At 44.5% G+C, this 20,547-nt stretch overlaps 1 protein-coding gene across 2 annotated transcripts in view; it reads left to right on the plus strand.

Annotated features, from left to right (window-relative positions):
- PTPA (protein phosphatase 2 phosphatase activator) overlaps nt 1-20,547 on the plus strand; it is a 78,656-nt gene that overhangs the window by 54,994 nt on the left and 3,115 nt on the right. For both annotated transcript variants that reach the window (XM_056538777.1, XM_056538778.1), the window contains exon 9: nt 219-326. In XM_056538777.1, the coding sequence (XP_056394752.1) occupies nt 219-326 (108 nt within the window). The remainder of the gene's footprint in view (nt 1-218; nt 327-20,547) is intronic.

A 20,547-nucleotide genomic window follows, 5' to 3' on the forward strand; every position in this document is an offset into this window, starting at 1 on the left:
TCTGTGGTCAGTCAACCCCCCACGGTGATGTTACATTCGGACATGTTTCAGGAGCTGGTTTAAAAGGCACCTGAAAGGGAAAATTCCCCTTTGGTGAGACGAGAATGGCATCTAGTTCACATATGTTCTGCAAGGCATTGTTATTATTAATAGGGGACATGTCCATAATTGTAGATATATTGTAATGTCTTCCGATCTGATCATTGTTTCTCCTACAGATGAAGACCGGCCCTTTTGCAGAACACTCCAACCAGCTATGGAACATCAGTGCCGTGCCCACATGGTCTAAAGTCAACCAAGGCCTCATCCGCATGTACAAGGCCGAGGTGAGACGCGCTTGCTCTCTGCTGGGCTTTGTGCTTCCTATTCCAGAACATGTATTTGTTTGTCTTCTGTGATACCAGAATTGTTTTGCTTTGATCCATGTATATTTAATGGGTAGCAATTTTTAGGATACACTCCGTCCACATTATAGGAAATAAATAGGTGTCCGGACCTTCCATTGAAATCAATGGGGCTTTAAAGGGGTACTCCCGTGGAAAACTTTTTTTTTTTTTTTTAAATCAACTGGTGACAGAAAGTTAAACAGATTTGTAAATTACTTCTATAAAATTTTTTTAATCCTTCCAGTACTTTTTAGGGGTTGTATACTAAAGAGAAATCCAAAAAAGAAATGTATTTCCTCTGATGTCATGACCACAGTGCTCTCTGCTGTCCATTTTAGGAACTGTCTAGAGCAGCATATGTTTGCTATGGGGATTTTCTCCTGCTCTGGAAATTTCCTAAAATGGACAGCAGAGGTCAGCAGAGAGCACTGTGGTCATGACATCAGAGGAAATAAATATTTTTTTGGGATTTCTCTTTAATATACAGCCCCTAAAAAGTACTGGAAGGATTAAGATTTTTTAATAGAACTGATTAAATTGTGTGTGGAATCTGCCTCAAATGACTTAGTCCGCACTTGTTTCTACATGTAGAAGTTGAGGATTTAAGCTCTTCCTCACATTTTCCACAGTGTGAACATACTCTAAGTCTATGTTCACATGGCGGAATTCCGTAGAAGAATTGTGCAGGAAGTTCCGCCAAAATTTACTGCCCATTCATTTCAATGGGATTCTGCAGTCTCATTCAGACAGTAGAATTTCCACGGCGGGCACTCCACCGTGGATATTCCACATTCCGCAAAAATATAAGACCAGTCTTATATTTTGCGTAATTCGGCAGCAGAAACCCATTGAAATAAATGGGGCATGAAATTTCAGCTTTCAGGGAATTCGTCCAGGACTGCTAGGAGTTCTAGTTTTGCAACAGCTGGAGGCACTCTGGCTGGGAAACACTGCCCTAGGGGTATGTTTATATTGCGGAATCTCCCCCCAAAAGATATTCCGTGTCAGAGATTCCATCTAAGAACCCATCGCCAAAATGCTTCGGCTTTTTCACAAAATAGACCTTCTCTGTCGCCATTTTGAAAGAGGTCTTCCCTGATGAGGTTTTCCCACAGTAGAGTTTATAAATGTCAGCTAAGGGGGACTCCTAATGGGCATGCTGGGAGTTGTAGTTTTGCAACAGCTAGAGGAACCCTGCTACGGAAACACTGCCCGAAGGTTATGTTCACACTGCAGATTCTGTCTAAGCGGCCTAGGACCCCGCAGACCTGCTCCGTCTCCATTGACGGCAATGCAGTCCACTCGTAATTCTGCTGAAAGAATGAACATGTTCGTTCTTTCCGCATGTTAACTTCCGCTACAGAATTTTTTTTCCGCTGAAATTCTGCAGTTCGAATGCTAGATCAGTACAGCACAATTTTCGATCGGAGATTCAGTAGTTTGATCATACCCTCAAGTTGGCACAAATGGGCCAGATCGATGGCCATCCACTGTGTTAGTCTGGAGAGTCTCCCTGATTTCTCAGACAGCCATTCCGGGGGGGGTGTCAGCAAGTTGTAGTGTGGTGAAAACCTTATAGAAAGACTATGACTCCATGACGTCTCAATATGACACTGCGGCCAGAATTATGGGCTGCAACCTGCTGCTTTATACCACCAAAAGCAAATCGAAAAACCTACATTTCACTGACCCCCCTCTGATTTTTGTCTGACAAACATTGGTGACCGCACATGTGTTTGTACAGGGTTAAACTGTGGTTTTTCTCTGACCACAAAGAAACCAAATGCGATGTCTTGTTAAAGTGTAGAGATACGTGTATATATAATCCCTGCTGTATATCAAAACCCTCTGTCAACCACAAAACCAATAGCCTGCCGTATTGTGGAGTAAAATCAAAACCGAATGACCAGGGAGTCAGGAGTTTGTCTGGCGCAGAGAGGAACCATCAGGCAGCCAAGTAAAATCAATGGATTTATTAGATGCAACGCGTTTCGCTGCGCATGCGCAGCTTCATCAGGCATGACGTATTGTGGAGTAGGGCATGACACTAGGCAGCAGCTGAAACCATTGAGCCGCCATACTCCCATTGTCACTGTGGTAGAAGCTCGTATATCCATTAGGCCAGAGTTTCCCAACCAGGGTGCCTCCAGCTGTGGCAAAACTACAACTTCCAGCATGCCCGGACAGCCGAAGGCTGTCCGGGCATGCTGGGAGTTGTAGTTTTTCCATAGCTGGAGGCACCCTGGTTGGGAAACTCTGCATTAGACTAAGTTCAATAGAGAAATTTAGGTGCACTACTGTGGTAGATGTATACAATGACATTGGCAAATCCCTCAACACTGATGTTAAAATTGAGACATTCGCCAGTGTATCCTTATATGAAGGACATACCAGAGCCCGCACACCAACGCCAAGGTTTCTCAAAAGGCGCGGGACCTAACGCTAACCTACCTGTGCGTGATAAGCAAAAACCAGGGGCCATTGGGCAATTACAGCAGCACTAGGCCGACATGCAGCCTGCTCCCAGTTCCCTCCGGTGTGACTGAGCACACATGCTACTGTAATTGCCCACTGGCCCCTGGTTTTTGCTTATTACGCACAGGTAGGTTAGCGTTAGGTCCCGCGCCATTTTAGAAACCTTGGCGTTGGTGTGCGGGCTCTGGTATGTCCTTCATATAAGGATACACTGGCGAATGTCTCAATTTGAACATCAGTGTTGAGGGATTAGCCAATGTCATTGTATACGTCTAATACAGTAGTGCACCCATATTCCTGTATTGTATTATTCTAATTGTTACACATCCACACCGTTTATCTGGTGTAGGATTCTATCATGGCACTTGTAGTCCCCTGAAGGCATCCTCCATTGTATGCATTTTTATGCTGGGGATCGCCCCTAGCAACGAACTACAAGGGCAGGATCTGCTCCCCCAGTATAAATGCACAACTGCATTTGGGGTTGAGCACCCCCTGCCATTTGTGACCACGTTTTTTGTTGTTGTTTAGATAAGTTCACAAGGCCGTTGTGCTCTGTCCCCTTCTTGGTCCATATGGCTCTTTTTAAAGGGGTTATCCAGGAAAAAAAATAATTTTATATATCAACTGACTCCAGAAAGTTAAACACATTTGTAAATTACTTCTACTAAAAAATCTTAATTCTTTCAGTACTTATGAGCTGCTGAAGTTGAGTCGTGCTTTTCTGTCTAAGTGCTCTCTGATGACACGTGTCTCAGGAACCGCCCAGTTTAGAAGCAAATCCCCATAGCAAACCTCTTCTACTCTGTGCAGTTCCCGAGACAAGCAGAGATGTCAACAAAGAGCACTGTTGCCAGACAGAAAACAACAACTCAACTTCAGCAGCTGATAATTATTGGAAGGATTAAGATTTTAATAAAAGTAATTTACAAATCTGTTAAACTTTCTGGAGCCAGTTGATATAAAGAAAAAGGTTTTTAATGGATTACCCCTTTTTAATTTTTTTTTTCTGCACCGAACAGACCCAAAACTGGTCGAAGCACTGACACCACCGGGTCCGGACGGATCCTATTCATTTTAATAGGGTCCATCGGGGCAGCGGAGAAAAAAAAATAGTCTATTTTGTTTTCTCTGCTCAGTTTTTCCATTACCCATTTACAGGAGCCCAGCTACAATATGAAAGAGCCCTTAGCAGTGCTCAGGCTGTAGATCAGTGGTGTCAAACTGTGGCCCTCCAGATGTTGCAAAACTTCAACTCCCAGCATGCCTGGACAGCCGTTGGCTGTCCAGGCATGCTGGGAGTTGAAGTTTTGCAACATCTGGAGGGCCACAGTTTGAGACCACTGCTGTAGATTGTTCATACAGATAACTTTGCAGTTTTAGGGTAGGGTCACACCTAATGGATCCGTCGATGACCGACCCTATAGTGTGCCTCCTGCTGTGCCTGCTTTGTCTGCTCATAGCATCAATCCGCCGCTACCAGCAGACACACAGGGACCTGCGAGACACTGCACGCATGCGCAGTGTACTCAGACATCGCGGTAGCTCCCCCTGCTCCCTGAACTAGGCCGAGAGCGGCCGCAATGTCGGAGTACACTGCACATGTGCACGGCGACTCGCACTTCTCTGTGTATCTGCTCGTAGCGGGGGATCGCTGCTACGAGCAGACACAGCAGGAGGCACACTATAGGGTCAGTCATTGGCGGATCGCAGCGTAAAAATACACTGCGGATCCGTTACATGTGACCCTATCCATAGGAACAATTACCTGTTGTGCCAAATATTTAATCACCCACCACCTCTCATCTGACTTCCCCTTTATCATGCATCTTCACCCCGGGGTAAATGTGCGTATCATTTTAACAGAGAATAAGTATCTGCCAAACAGATCTAGTGCCGCTCATCTCCAGGAGGGGTAAGCCGCTGCCATACTCCTCTTATCTCTCCCAAAAATGGATCAGGCAGTTAAAATCCAACATTCCTGATCGTTCTCTCCCAAACGTCCTCTTTCAGGGTAGAGTCTGGAGGCCCAATACACATAGACAGTCAGCCTAACCCGCAGAAATTAGGTGGTTCGGCTGATTTTTTTATTTTTTCCCGAATGTGTAAAGGGATTATATAATTGGTCACATTGTCCAGTATTAGAAAAACAGCACCGCGTCATTTCACAGGTTGTGTGTAGTACTGAAGCTCTGTCCCATTCACTTCAATGGAGCCAAGCTGTAATACCAGACTCCACCTGTGGACAGGAATGGTGCTGTTTTTGCAAAAAAATTAATTAAAAAAAATGCTGCGTTTTTCTAATACGGGACAACCCCTTATAATAAGGGTGGGTTCACACCACGATTTTTGCAATACAGTTCCGTATCAGGTTTTTGATGGAAAAACGGATTCCTCAAAACCGGACTAAACTGTATCAAAACGCGTATACAAAATTCAACCCGTATACGGTTTCAAAAATGATGTCCGGTTGCATCCGTAAACATATACGTTTTTAACTTTTCACTCCATTTTGAATAAAGTTTAACTTCTTTGATTGAAATTCCAAGAGAAAAAAAAACTGTGCAATGTCAAAAAACCGTATGGTGCAAACCGGACGGAACCGTATGCACATATGGTTCTGTACGGTTCCCATTGACTCCCATGTTAAAAAATAAATAAATAAATAAAGTGTACGATTTAATACGTTTTTTCAACCGGACCAAAAAAAAAAAAACGTGGTAGTCTACGCTTTTGGGTACGGGTAAAAAAACGGACAAAACCGTATAAGACGCAAAACGAACTAAACCGGATGATGCGTTTGACTTAACATTGTAAACCGTATGTCAATGCAAACGGTTTTCTATACGATTTTTAACTTGAATCCGTATACGGGAACTGTATAGCAAAAACGTGGTGTAAACCCAGCCTTAAACATTTTTTATTAAATACTGCTATGTACGTATGGGGTATACACATGGGTCAAGTCCTGGGGAAAAAAAGTTTGGGAACTCACCCAAGATTTCCACTTAAAGGGGTACTAGACATCTGCCACTGGTGACCCCCGCATTCTCCCTGCTGCACCCGGCGTTCGTTTAGAGCGTTGGGTGCAGCACCAGAGGATCGTGACGTCACGCTCACGGCCCTTCAATGCAAGTCTATGAGAGGAGGCGTGATGGCCGTCACGCACCCTCCCATAGACTTGCATTGAGGGGGCATTACTGTGATGTCACAAGCCTCTGCCCCGCATCACCAGTCATCTGGTATGGAGCGACGTTCGCAGCAGGACCCCCGGGATCTGGCATCTTATCCCCTATCCTTTGGATAGGGGATAAGATGTCTAGGGGCGGAGTACTCCTTTAAGGGCTGGTCCTGCAGGACTCCTGCTAATGGGAACTGCGTTCCTGCTGTGGAAAAAATGCAGGATCTCCGTTCCCATGAGTTCCTGCAGGACCTGAGCCCTGGGTATACATTAGGAGAATCACCTGACGTACCCCATTAAAAGATGCCACTACATAGGCATAGAGTGGCATCCATCATTCATGGACTCCTATGGTAACCATAGTGTGTATATGTATGTGTGTGTGTATGTGTATATATATATATATATATATATATATATATATATATATATATATATATACAGTGATCCCTCAACTTACAATGGCCTCAACATACAATAGTTTCAACATACAATGGTCCAGAAAAAAACATTGTAACTTGAAACCAGACTCAACATACAATGTACAGACAGTCCAGATCTGTGAAACGTGTCACAACTGGAGGAACTGACCAATCCTAATGGGCATTCACTGGTAAATCACCTGTATTACTGAAGTGTATGCACTGACTGGTGTCTGGTAGCGCCCCCTACAGTACAGGGTGGTATTACAAGTTCTGTACTACTCCTTACCTGTGCCAGGGTTAGCTGCTCTTTTGGACACCAAGTAAGGGCGGCTCCATTTGGGACACTGTGTGTACTGTATAGGACCCTGAAGAAGCTCCTGTCCTCTACATAAACCAGTGTTTCCCAACCAGGGTGCCTCCAGCTGTTGCAAAACTACAACTCCCAGCATGCTGGAAGTTGTAGTTTTGCAACTGCTGGAGGCACCCTGGTTGAGAAACACCGACATAGACAGTGATTACAGCTCCCAGCAGATCTTTATTACTTTTATATGTAAGGATTTGCTTTATCTATATTAGTTATCTACTTATTTTTCTTTAATCTTCACTTTTTCCTATTTTTGGATGACATTTTGGTGGCTTCAGAACCAATTACCAGGTTTCCATAGAGTTCTGGTCTCAACATACAATGGTTTCAACATACAATGGTCGTCCTGGAACTGATTAATATTGTAACTTGAGGGACCACTGTGTGTGTGTGTGTGTGTGTGTGTGTGTGTGTGTGTGTATATATATATATATATATATATATATATATATATATATAATAGCTATGTGTATATGTGGTATATGTTTTTTTTATATTTTTTTTTTTACAGGATGTCTCTGCATGGAACGGTGTGTCAGCTGTGCTATTATTTTCCAAGCAGGGTGCCTCCAGCTGTTGCAAAACTACAACTCCCAGCGTGCCCGGACAGCCAACGGCTGTCCGGGCATGCTTGGAATTGTAGTTTTTCAACAGCTGGAGACACTATGTTTGGAAAATAATAATAACAGGTGTGTCAGCTGTGCTATTATTTTACAAGCAGGGTGCCTCCAGCTGTTGCAAAACTACAACTCCCAGCATGCCCGGACAGCCAACGGCTGTCCGGGCATGCTGGGAATTGTAGTTTTTCAACAGCTGGACACACTATGTTTGGAAAACATTGCCATACTGATACTTCTATAAAAATCAAACTTCATCACTTTATTTTCCGCTTATTTCCCAGTAGAACGCCCATCCGTGTGTGAGCAGCTTTAGGTTTATGGTCTCCTGGTAGGATGGTAATGCACAGAGAGGGATGACAGAAGATCCATACACTTATCAGTGGAGCAGGGGTTAATGTATCTGGGTCCTGTTACCACAGGCTTTGCCTGTTAACCCGTGAAAGGGCCGAGCACATGTACTGAATAGAATTACTGAGGTGAAAAGTTCCTGGAGCGCTGAATCAGTCCTTCCTCCCCCCCTCCGCTGCCGGCTCCACATCCTGTGTAAGGTTCCACCCACATACCTCTGTAATCTGGGAGCCAGTCTCTTGGAAGTCTGTGTTGTCTCCTTCCTGCTAAGAAAGTTCTGTTCCCGTTTGTCCCCTCAGCTTACAGGGGCCAGGTGCGGGCGGGAACAGCGGGGTCTGTGTAATACAGATCACTGCAGAACGACATCTTGTGTACATACGGTATTAGGCTGCATTCACACCACGTTTTTTGCAATACAGTTCCCGTATCGGGTTTGGGATGAAAAACGGAACCGGACTACACTGTATCAAAACGCGTGTGTACAAATTTTAACCCGTATACGCTTGAAAACCATACAGTGATCCCTCAACTTACAATGGCCTCAACTAGAGATGAGCGAACTTACAGTAAATTCGATTCGTCACGAACTTCTCGGCTCGGCAGTTGATGACTTATCCTCCATGAATGAGTTCAGCCTTCAGGTGCTCCGGTGGGCTGGAAAAGGTGGATACAGTCCTAGGACTGTATCCACCTTTTCCAGCCCACCGGAGCACCGGAAAGCTGAACTAATTTACGCAGGATAAGGCATCAACTGCCGAGCCGAGAAGTTCGTGATGAATCGAATTTACTGTAAGTTCACTCATCTCTAGCCTCAACATACAATAGTTTCAACATACAATGGTCTTTTCTGGACCATTGTAACTTGAAACCAGATTGACATACAATGCTATGGAATCTGCGAAACGTGTCAATGGCCGAAAGAACCGACCAATCAGAATGGGAATTCACTGATAAAAACACCTGTATTACTGAAGTGTATGCACTGACTGGTGTCTGGTAGCACCCGCTACAGTACAGGGAGGTATTACATGTTCTGTACTCTTTACCTCTGCCATGGTTAGCTGCTCCTTTGGACACCAAGTAAGGACGGCTCCATGTTACTTTCTTAGGACACTGTGTACTGTACGGGACCCTGAAGAAGCTCCTGTCCGCTACAAAGACCAGTGTTTCCCAACTAGGGTGCCTCCAGCTGTTGCAAAACTACAACTCCCAGCATGCCCGGACAGCCAAAGGCTGTCCGGACATGCTGGGAGTTGTAGTTTTGCAACAGCTGGAGGCACCCTGGTTGGAAACCACTGAAATAGACAGTGATTTACAGCTCCCAGCAGATCTTTCTTGCTTTTATATGTAAGGATTTGCTTTATCTGTATTAGTTATCTACTTATTTTTCTTTAATCCTCACTTTTTCCTATTTTTGGATGACATTTTGGGGTCTTCAGAACCAATTACCAGGTTTCCATAGAGTTATGGTCTCAACATACAATGGTTTCAACATACAATGGTCGTCCTGGAACCGATTAATATTGTAACTTGAGGGACTACTGTATATGGTTTGAAAAATAATGTCCGGTTACATCCGTTTTTTAAGAAAAAATAAGTATACGTTTTTAACTTTTCACTCAATTATGAATAAAGTTTCACTTGTTTGATTGAAATTCCAAAAAAAAAAAAAAACTGTGCAAAGTCAAAAACCGTATGGTGAAAACCGGATGGAACCGTACGCACATACGGTTCTGTACGGTTCCCATTGACTCCCATGTTAAAAAAAACAAAAACAAATACGTTTTTTCTCCCGGACCAAAAAACGTGGTAGGCTACGGTTTTGGGTACGGGGAGAAAAAACTGAAAAAATTGTACAAGACTCAAAACAAATTCAACCGGATGCCTCGTTTGTCATACAGTTTTCAATGGAGAGTCAATGCATACGGTTTTCTATACGGTTCCCTACGGTTTTCACATTGAAAACGTATACAGGAACTGTATTGCAAAAACGTGGTGTAAATGCAGCCTTAGAGGGGTCAGATAGACGGGGTCCTCTATTCAGGAGCTGGACCTATTAGCGGGAGTCTAAGAAGGGTTTCCGGAGAACCTGGCGCGTCTGTACGTATTTGTTCAATAGAAAATAACTTTATTGACCATCGGTCGTCGTAAATATACATACAATGTTCTATGACGCAGCGCATAATAAATTAATACAGTTCCATCAATCTAAATAGACACCAATGTTCACTACTTTATTTCCCCTGAGGGGGCGCCGCTGCAAAACTGAACACTGGCTGCCTTGTTCCTTACAGATTAAAGTTATCCATCCCCCCGATCCTTGTAACCAAAAAATAAAGGAAAAAAAAGCATCATCCAAAGTGGATAACCCTTTTCATGTATGGTTCCAGATCACTTCAGTGATCAGTGATATCTGATCACTTATCTTTATCACTTCTAGTAGCTGGTGTAGGACTAGAAGTCTCAGCATACCCTGGATACCAGGTCATGGCTGGTGGAATATATACAGTGTAGCACAGCACCATAGTGGAACTACCAGTGTCAGCATATATTTTGGACCCTTAGAGTAGGGCCACACCGAACGCATCCGCAGCGTATTTATCTCTGCGGATGCGTCGGTGCCAGTCACTAGAGCGAGCTCCCTGCTGCGGCTGGGCAGCCCTGTTTGTCTGCTTGTTGCAGATCTGCAGCGGAAAATCCACTGCTCCAAGCAGACACCCAGAGCTACCCAGCCGCAGCAGGGAGCTCGCTCTAGTGTCTGGCATCGATGCATCCGCAGAGTGAAATACGCTGCGGATGCGCTACGTGTTACCCTACCCTCAAATTGTATTTTGGGGAAAATTACATAGTACAGGGCTGAATTTGAGGGCAGCAATCATAGAGGTGAAATGTGATTTTATATGTAACATCCCTCAAATTCTCCCATTAAAATATAGGTTGCGTAGACTTTTTGCTACCATTTGTATTGCTTCAGTGCATCTAAAATAAAAATGACGCAACTGCCTTAAAAATACCCTACAGTTTTGTGTATACAGCTCCTTTTTAAAGGGGTATTCCAGGCCAAAACTTTTTTTTATATATCAACTGGCTCCAGAAAGTTAAACAGATTTGTAAATTACTTCTATTAAAAAAATCTTAATCCTTCCAATAGTTATTAGCTTCTGAAGTTGAGTTTCTGTTTTCTGTCTAACTGCTCTCTGATGACTCGCGTCCCAGGAGCTGTGCAGCTCCTATGGGGATTTTCTCCCATCATGCACAGCTCCCGGGACGTGACATCATCATTGAGCAGTTAGACAGAAAACTTCAGAAGCTAATAACTATTGGAAGGATTAAGATTTTTTAATAGAAGTAATTTACAAATCTGTTTAACTTTCCGGAGCCAGTTGATATATAAGTTGATATATATAAAAAAAAAAAGTTTTTGCCTGGAATACCCCTTTAAAATCTGTGTCTCCATGGTTACAGACTACAAACAGTACCTGTGCAGACTCTTGCAGTCAGGTTTTTCCATTCCCATTTGTTTCCCAAGCAGGGTGCCTCCAGCTGTTGCAAAACTACAACTCTCAGCATTTGGCTGTCCGGGCATGTTGGGAGTTCTAGTTTTGCAACAGCTGGAGGCACCCTGCTTGGGAAACACTGGTTTAGAGATATTCAGCCCCAGTCAGACTTCTGTATAATAAAATTCCTTCCCACCCCTTGATGACCATAGGTTCCAATAAGAACTTTAATAAAGTAGGTTTTGCTGCGTTATGATTTAGTTTGCTTTTGCAACCATTTTTCTGCAACCATAGATCAGTGTTTCCCAACCAGGGTGCCTCCAGCTGTTGCAAAACTACAACTCCCAGCATGCCCGGACAGCCGAAGGCTGTCCGGGCATGCTGAGAGTTGTAGTTTTGCAACAGCTGGAGGCACCCTGGTTGGGAAACACTGACTTAGACAGTAGAAGAGGTGACAGATGGAGTGGAGTAACACATGAGTGCAGACTACACAGGGGTTGTTTGCAGTCTGTAACATGGATGCGCATAGCTCTGCATAGGAGCTGCATGCAGTAGAAGAAAAATTCTGTTTTTTATTTTTCGTTTTTTGTCTTTTCCTTCTTCACATAGATATATTCTTTACATGATAAATATTGGTGAGAGCAGGATCAGACGGAGTGGCGGTATAGTTGCACATTGCTCGGGGGTAGAGCTACTAAGTGGGCCCACAGGCGCCCCCTAATAACCTCCTCCGACGATGGGGCTCAGCCGTTGACCCCCCCCCCCCCCCCCCCCCGCCTGGAGCTGTCTGCGGAGCGGATTACTTTCAGTCGATCGGTTGCTTGTCTCGTCTTAAGCTACGTCTTCTCGCTCGGGCGGCGCAAAATGAAATATCACCCTAAAAAATAAACACTAGGTGCACCCATGTTTGTAACGTACGCATGACTATCCAGTCGTTGCAGAGCAGCATGTGGCGGTGTGAGGCCTGCGCCGCGGTTTCCTGGCACTATAGGGGAGGTGTGGTATTGATTTGTAGCTGCTTCACATTAGGATTGCAGAGCCAGCACACTGCAGCCATGTGTGTCCGTACAGACTGATAGGCCTCTTCCTTTCATCTCTTGATGTGTGTTCCCCTCGCACCAGCACATAAGCTCTCCGCCTGCTGCAGGAGAACAGCGCAGCTCTTTTAGCTCTGAAGCTGCTCTCATGTTTGCTCAGCCTCCACCAGGCCCCTGAGTCTCTGGGAAGCTAAGTGAACTTTCACCCTGGCTGGAATTCCAGGCGGCCTGATCTAAAACCGCCCCCCCCCCCCCCCCAGCCTCATGACATCAGCGGGACCGGCAGCTGCATGCCTGCAACCATAAGCCTGGCCAGGAGCAAGGTATCTGGGGCTCAGTCTGCACTCAGCCCAAGATCCTCCTGCACCAAGCAGGGGGTGAACGGAAGGCTAAGCCTAATCTAATGCTGCCCATGTTCCAGGAAAACAAAAGGGTAGCAGGAATTTGCGTGGTGCTGACCGGAACCGACACAATTCATGTGTGGTGACTTGAGCAAAAAATTCTTTATCAACCAAGATGCAACGCGTTTCACTGCGCAGACGCAGAAGCTGCGCCTGCGCAGTGAAACGCGTTGCATCTTGGTTAATAAAGAATTTTAAGCTCAAGTCACCGCGCCTGCGCAGGAAAACGCGTTGCATCTTGGTTAATATTTTTTTTTTAGCCCAAGTCACCGCACCTGCAGAAGCTGCGCCTGCGCAGTGAAACGTGTTGCATCTTGGTTAATAAAGAATTTTTAGCTTAAGACACCGCACCTGCAGAAGCTGCGCCTGCGCAGGGAAACGCGTTGCATCTTGATTAATAAAGAATTTTTAGCTTAAGACACCGCGCCTGCGCAGTCAAAGGCGTTGCATCTTGTTTAATAAAGTATTTTTAGCTCAAGTTACCGCACCTGCAGAAGCTGCGCCTGCGCAGTGAAACGCGTTGCATCATGTTAATAACATTTTTTTTTTTGCTCAAGTCACCGCACCTGCAGAAGCTGCGCCTGCGCAGTGAAACGGGTTGCATATTGGTTAATAAAGAATTTTTAGTTCATGTCACCGCACCTGCATTGTGTCCGTTCCGGTCAGCGCCACGCAAATTCCTGCTACCCCTGAAGTTTTTCTTCGCTTTCCAAGTCTCACCAGGAAGGCTACAGATTGGAACTTCCGATATTCACTACGTGCTGTCCATTGTTGTGTAAGCAACCACCTGTACCCCCTCCGATTTCCCTTCCACCCCAGCACGTGTGATACTCCACATGGAGCGCCTTTATTTTTTGTTTTAGGCATATAGTTCTATGGTTAGGTACAGGTTGATGGGCTGACAGGCGGCATTGGCACCGCTTATCTCTGGGGTAAACCAAAAAATATACCAGAAATAATCAACGCTTTTCTCCTGTCAATGAATAGTTGTTGGGATTTACTAAAACCCATAGATAAAAGATTCCTGACAGATCCAGATGAAAATGTAGGCTATACCTATGGTTCACCTCTTTTGCCAGGAAAAGCTCACAACATATACAGATGCCCCCAGATGGCATCTAATGTGCACGGGGGTCCCTTAACATTAGATGTTGGGGCGGGAAGGATCACATACTGAATTTCAACACTTAGGGGTACTCCGGTAGAAAACTTTTTATTTTTTTAAATCAACTGGTGCCAGAAATTTAAACATTAAAAAAATCTTAATCCTTCCAGTACTTATTAGCTGCTGAATACTACAGAGGAAATTATTTTCTTTTTGGAACACAGAGCTCTCTGCTGACATCATGACCACAGTGCTCTCTGCTGACATCTCTGTCCATTTTAGGAACTGTGCAGAGCAGAATATGTTTGCTATGGAAATTTTCTTCTACTCTGGACAGTTCTTAAAATGGACAGAGATGTCAGCAGAGAGCACTGTGCTCATGATGTCCTCAGAGAGCTCTGTGTTCCAAAAAGAAAATAATTTCCTCTGTAGTATTCAGCAGCTAATAAGTACTGGAAGGATTAAGATTTTTTAATAGAAGTAATTTATCAATCTGTTTAAATTTCTGGCACCAGTCGATTTAACAAAAACCTTTCTACCGGAGTACCCCTTTAAGGGACTGACACGCTTGTTCAGCTATTCTGCATACCTATGTAAGCTTGAACTCCGGTGAAAATTAACTTATCCCATATCTACAGATACAGCCGGATCCCCCACGATCTCTGGGACGGGACTCCAGTTCTCGGTAGATGGCACAAGTTCCATTCATTTCTATGGGAGCCCCGATGATGGCTGATGTACTCGGGTCTTTTCGCCGCTCCCATAGAATTGAATGGGTACGGTAATGGGAGAAATGTTGGTTGTCACCCATTTGAAGGGATTTTTTTAGGTGTAGAAATACCCATTTTTTCCCCAAAACAGCTCTACTCTATGGCCAGTATCAGGTATTTTACTGCTCATCTCCGTTAAAATCAGTGGGGCAGAGGTACCAGACCCAGCCTATGGACAAGAGGGGGGCTGTTTATGGCAAATAATTCAGACTTTCTTTTTTGTTTACAACCTCTTCGACCTTTTAAAGTGTAACTGTCGTCAAAAAAAACTTTTTATATAATGTAGATAATACCATTCTATGTATATTTGTAATATACATTGGTTAAAAATTGTGTATATTTGGGTGAAAAAATGCTGTCCCTGCAGCTATTGTTTGTGTGTCTCTATGAGGAGTCCAAATACAGGAAGTGAGGGCAGGACAAGCAGGTACCGGTGCAGACTCCTGGCTTGTCAATCATCCTGATGTATGAGCCAGGAGCATGTTATAGAGCCTCACTGCACACTGTCCTGATTTTCCTTACTACACAGAGCCCTGTTTGTCCACCCTCACTTCCTGTATTTGGTCTCCTCATAGAGACACACAGGCAATAGCTGCAGGGACAAAAATATACACATTTTTAAACCTATGTATATTACAAATATACATATAATGGTATTATCTACATTATATAAAAAGTTTGTTGTTGACGACAGGTACACTTTAAGGACGGCTCCAGGGCTGTGATTGAGTTTTTTTAGCGTGATGCTGATTTAGAGGAACACTCCAGATATTCTATTGTTGTTAAAGGGGTTATACAGGAAAAAAAATTTTTATATATATATATCCACTGGTTCCAGAAAGTTAAACAGATTTGTAAATTACTTCTATTAAAAAATCTTAATCCTTTCAGTACTTATGTAGTTTTAGTAAAGTTTTGCTTAGGGTCCAAACACACCACGTTTTTGCTATACTGTTCCCGTATACGGTTTTAAAGGGGGTTATCCAGGAAAAAAACTTTTTTATATATCAACTGGCTCCAGAAAGTTAAACAGATTTGTAAATTACTTCTATTAAAAAATCTTAATCCTTTCAGTACTTATGAGCTTCTGAAGTTAAGGTTGTTCTTTTCTGTCTAAGTAATCTCTGATGACACGTGTCTCGGGAACCGCCCAGTTTAGAAGAGGTTTGCTATGGGGATTTGCTTCTAAACTGGGCGCTTCCCGAGACACGTGTCATCAGAGAGCACTTAGACAGAAAAGAACAACCTTAACTTCAGAAGCTCATAAGTACTGAAAGGATTAAGACTTTTTAATAGAAGTAATTTACAAATCTGTTTAACTTTCTGGAGCCAGTTGAGCTATCTAATATATATATTAATGTAAAAGTTTTTTCCTGGATAACCCCTTTAAGTTTCCCAAGTATGTCCGAGTTGTCGCCAACCACTGGGATGTTACATGCTCTCTCCAGTTGTTATGGAAAGCAGAAAGGAAAAAAATAGGGGCGCTCTCTGTGGTGGTGGTGGTAGTATAAAGAAGAGCTGGACCCAACCCTCCACCTCGTCTTGGGTGTCGCCGTGGTCCGCTGGAGTGTTCCAGCAAAGCAAGCAAGACACTGTGAGGGGTATTGGGTGAGTAGGATGCGTGCAGTGTGCAGCTCACTTTCCCCTTTCCGTATCTCCAAGGGTACGAAAATGTGGATGCAAAGGGGACAGAAAAAAAGAGGGAATTGGGTGGAGCGCTTCTGCTAGTAAAGGATGGGACTCAACAGCCAAGGTTGCACAGGACAAGAATTTATTAGAATAGAAAATATAGGACAACGCGTTTCGGCGCCAACATGCCCCTTCCTCAGGTCCACAAAGATTAAGTGAGTGCGTCCTGGTGATGTTTGCTGAGCAAAGTTGCCACCTTTGCACAGCAAACATCACCAGGACGCACTCACTTAATCTTTGTGGACCTGAGGAAGGGGCATGTTGGCGCCGAAACGCGTTGTCCTATATTTTCTATTCTAATAAATTCTTGTCCTGTGCAACCTTGGCTGTTGAGTCCCATCCTTTACTTGCCGAAGCGCTCCACCCAATTCCCTCTTTTTTTCTGTCCGCTTTGCAGTTGTTATGGAAGTATATCTGTTTCAGGGTAAGCTGGGTGGCACCATTGTGGTTATCATTCAGCTTTTCCAGGCTCCTAAATGTAAAATCCTCCTTGTCGTGATGAGATAAAGGATAAGTTCCTCTACTGCAGTGGTCTCATGGCCCGTCGGATGTTGCAAAACTATAACTCCTCACTCTCCACCCACAGTGTTTCCCCAACCAGGGCTCCTCCAGCTGTTGCAAAACTACAACTCCCAGCATGCCCGGACAGCCAACGGCTGTCCGGGCATGCTGGGAGTTGTAGTTTTGCAACATCTGACAGGCCACAGTTTGGAAACCACTGCTGTACTGGTTCTGGGCAGTGCCAGCATTGAGCTGCGGTGCCGCACCTTCTGTATTTTGTACCCAGCTGACTGGCGCAGTCTTCATCACTTGGCATCACATTCACAACACACAAATTGCTGGGTTGTGTTTTAATAAGTGTACAGTGATGCTTCACCTTTTTGTCTATTAAAGATCCGGTTGTGCTGTCCCGGGCATGGAGTTGGCAGCAACCAGCCCATTGGGCACTTGTCTGCTGACGGATGCGCATTTTAGCATCTAAAGTAGCCATAGTATGGTCATGGTAGAGATGAGCGAACTTACAGTAAATTCGATTCGTCACAAACTTCTCGGCTCGGCAGTTGCTGACTTATCCGGCATAAATTAGTTCAGCTTTCAGGTGCTCCGGTGGGCTGGAAAAGGTGGATACAGTCCTAGAAAAGAGTCTCCAGCCCACCGGAGCACATGAAAGCTGAACTCATTTATGCAGGCTAAAGTCATCAACTGCTGAGCCGAGAAGTTCGTGACAAATCGAATTTACTGTAAAGTTCGCTCATCTCTAGTCATGGGCATGAAGACTGATCGGTGCCTGTATAGAACGTTACAGGGATATCCCAGGAATTCGTAGCCTCTCCATAGAATCTGGTTCAACCCTATAGAACAGGCTAAAGTCCCACATACTAAAAAGCTGCTGTGGATACACCGTGGCACTCACTCTGCTAGTCAGAGGGTGTTCAGGGGTCTGACTCCCAGACCACCAGTGTATTTTCCTATAACAGCCTCCTAAGGGAGTTCTTTACTTTGGACAATGCATACTTGTTAGAAGGGTCACTTGACATTAAAGGGGTACTCCGGTGGAAAACTTTTTTTTTTTTTTTTAAATCAACTGGTAGCAGAAAGTTAAACAGATTTGTAAATTACTTCTATAAAAAAATAAAAAATCTTAATCCTTCCAGTACTTATTAGCTGCTGAATACTACAGAGGAAATTCTTTTCTTTTTGGAACACAGAGCTCTCTGCTGACATCACGAGCACAGTGCTCTCTGCTGACACCTCTGTCCATTTTAGGAACTGTCCAGAGCAGCATATGTTTGCTATGGGGATTTTCTCCTACTCTGGACAGTTCCTAAAATGGACAGAGATGTCAGCAGAGAGCACTGTGCTCGTGATGTCAGCAGAGAGCTCTGTGTTCCAAAAAGAAAATAATTTCCTCTGTAGTATTCAACAGATAATAAGTACTAGAAGGATTCAGATTTTTAAATAGAAGTAATTTACAAATCTGTTTACAGTAACCTTCTGGCACCAGTTGATTTAAAAAAAATATATATATATATACATTCCACCAGAGTACCCCTTTAAGTAGATCAGATAGTGTCTTCAGTCATGAGCTGGAATCTGCGGAGACACCTGGCTGTAAGTGTGCAGCTTCCCTACAGGGGAGATGAGGCATAACACATCATCCATTAAAGGGGTTAAAAAAATATAATAAAAGGTTTTCAAATCAGCTGGTGCCAGAAAGTTATAGAGATTTGTAATTTTCTTCTTTTAAAAGCTTAATCCTTCCAGTACTTATCAGCTGCAGCATGCACCAGAGGAAGTTGTGTAGTTCTTTCCAGTCTGACCACAGTGCTCTCTACTGACGCCTCTGTCCATGTCAGGAACTGTCCAGAGCAGGAGAGATTCAATTTGGGGATTTTCTCCTGCTCTGGACAGTTCCTGACATGGACAGAGGTGTCAGCAGAGAGCACTGTGGTCAGACTGGAAAGAACTACACAACTTCCTCTGGTGCATATAGTCAGTCATTGTTTCCAAGGTCTGCATAGAAGCTGTATAAACTGCATAGTGTTTTAATATAAACCTAAACTAGTGTTTTCTAACCAGTGTGCCTCCGGCTATTGCAATACTACAATTCCCAGCATGCCCGGACAGCCTTTGGCTGTCTGGGCATGCTGGGAGTTGTAGTTCTACAACAACCAGAGGAACCCTGATTGGAAAACACTGCTCTGTAGAGGAAGAGGGACATACAGAGTGCACATGTCTATAGAGCTGGGTTGCAAAGCTGCAACTCTTTGGCCGTCCGTGCATGCTGGGAGTTGTAGTCCTAAGCTGTGCATAATACACAAGCCCACTGTCTGGTTCAATGCATACATTTTCTGTCTCCATTCACTGACTGCAAACAGAAATCTTGGAAATACAGCAGAACTGTGTGTTCTGGAGTTATGAAGCCGTATTGACATACGACCGGAAAGCCCCTTTAGGGATGAAGGGCCGTGTCCCAGTGAGTACCGCTCCTCTGGTAGCTGAAGCGTTAATGGCGTTTATTGCCCGGTTTGTTTGGGAGTGCAGCTGTGCTTTCCCGGGCTCTTCCCACACACACACATGTGAAACTTCCTTAGTGGTAAACTTCCTGTAGAGACAGAGAGCTCTCACACAGAGTCCGCACCCTCCCCACCTCATCCTGTGCGCAGCGAAGGTACGGCGCTACACCACAGCGTACAGCGCCAGCACGCTCTGCCCTGCAGCCATATATATATATATATATATAGATATATATAGATATATAGATATATATCTATATATAAAGCAGATGCCACATGGTATAGGATTGGTTTCTCTGTTTAGAGCAGTGATTCCCAAGCAGGGTGCCTCCAGCTGTTGCAAAACTACAACTCCCAGCATGCCCGGACAGCCTTCGGCTGTCCGGGCATGCTGGGAGTTGTAGTTTTGCAACAGCTTGAGGCACCCTGCTTGGGAAACACTGATTTAGGGTACGTTCACACGGGCGGATTTTTTTGCGCTTTTTCCGCTGCGTATTTGAAAGGGGGCGGGCTCTTCTCAGCTGTCCGCAGCAGATTTTCCGCGGCAGAATGTACGCTGTGGAAAATCCGCCGCAAGCCCCATTGAAGTCAGTAGGGACTGCGGCGGACAGCCGAGAAGAGCCCGCCCACTTTCAAATACGCAGCGGAAAACCCTCAAAAAAAAAAAAAATCCGCACCCTTAGAGATATTTGGCTCCAGTCAGATTTCTGTATACTAAAATATATAGAAAGAAATGGAATTGTCCAGCGCAGGATGTCAAGCAATGCGGTTTTTATTCAGCGGTAACAGTGGGTGATGACAAGGTGACGCGTTTCAGCCGCGCTCAGCGGCCTTAGTCATACTATGACTAAGGCCACTGAGCGCGGCTGAAACGCGTCACCTTGTCATCACCCACTGTTACCGCTGAATAAAAACCGCATTGCTTGACATCCTGCGCTGGACAATTCCATTTCTTTCTATGATTATATGAACTGAGGTCCGGTCCTGTCCGTGAGCGGGAGGGGCGACCGAGTGAGCTGTGCCGCACCTGTTGCACTTACTAAAATATATACTATTGAGGGAGATTCATCAACACCTATGCTGAGGAAAAGTTGACCAGTTGCCCGTAGCAACCAATCAGATCGCTTCTTTCATTTTCCAGAGGCCTTTTCAAAAATGAAAGAAGCGATCTGATTGGTTGCCATGGGCAACTGGTAGACTTTTCCTCTGCACAGGTTTTGATGAATCTCCCC

The sequence above is a fragment of the Hyla sarda genome, chromosome 9 (genome assembly GCF_029499605.1).
Source record: "Hyla sarda isolate aHylSar1 chromosome 9, aHylSar1.hap1, whole genome shotgun sequence".
Classification (NCBI taxonomy): Eukaryota; Metazoa; Chordata; class Amphibia; order Anura; family Hylidae; genus Hyla; species Hyla sarda.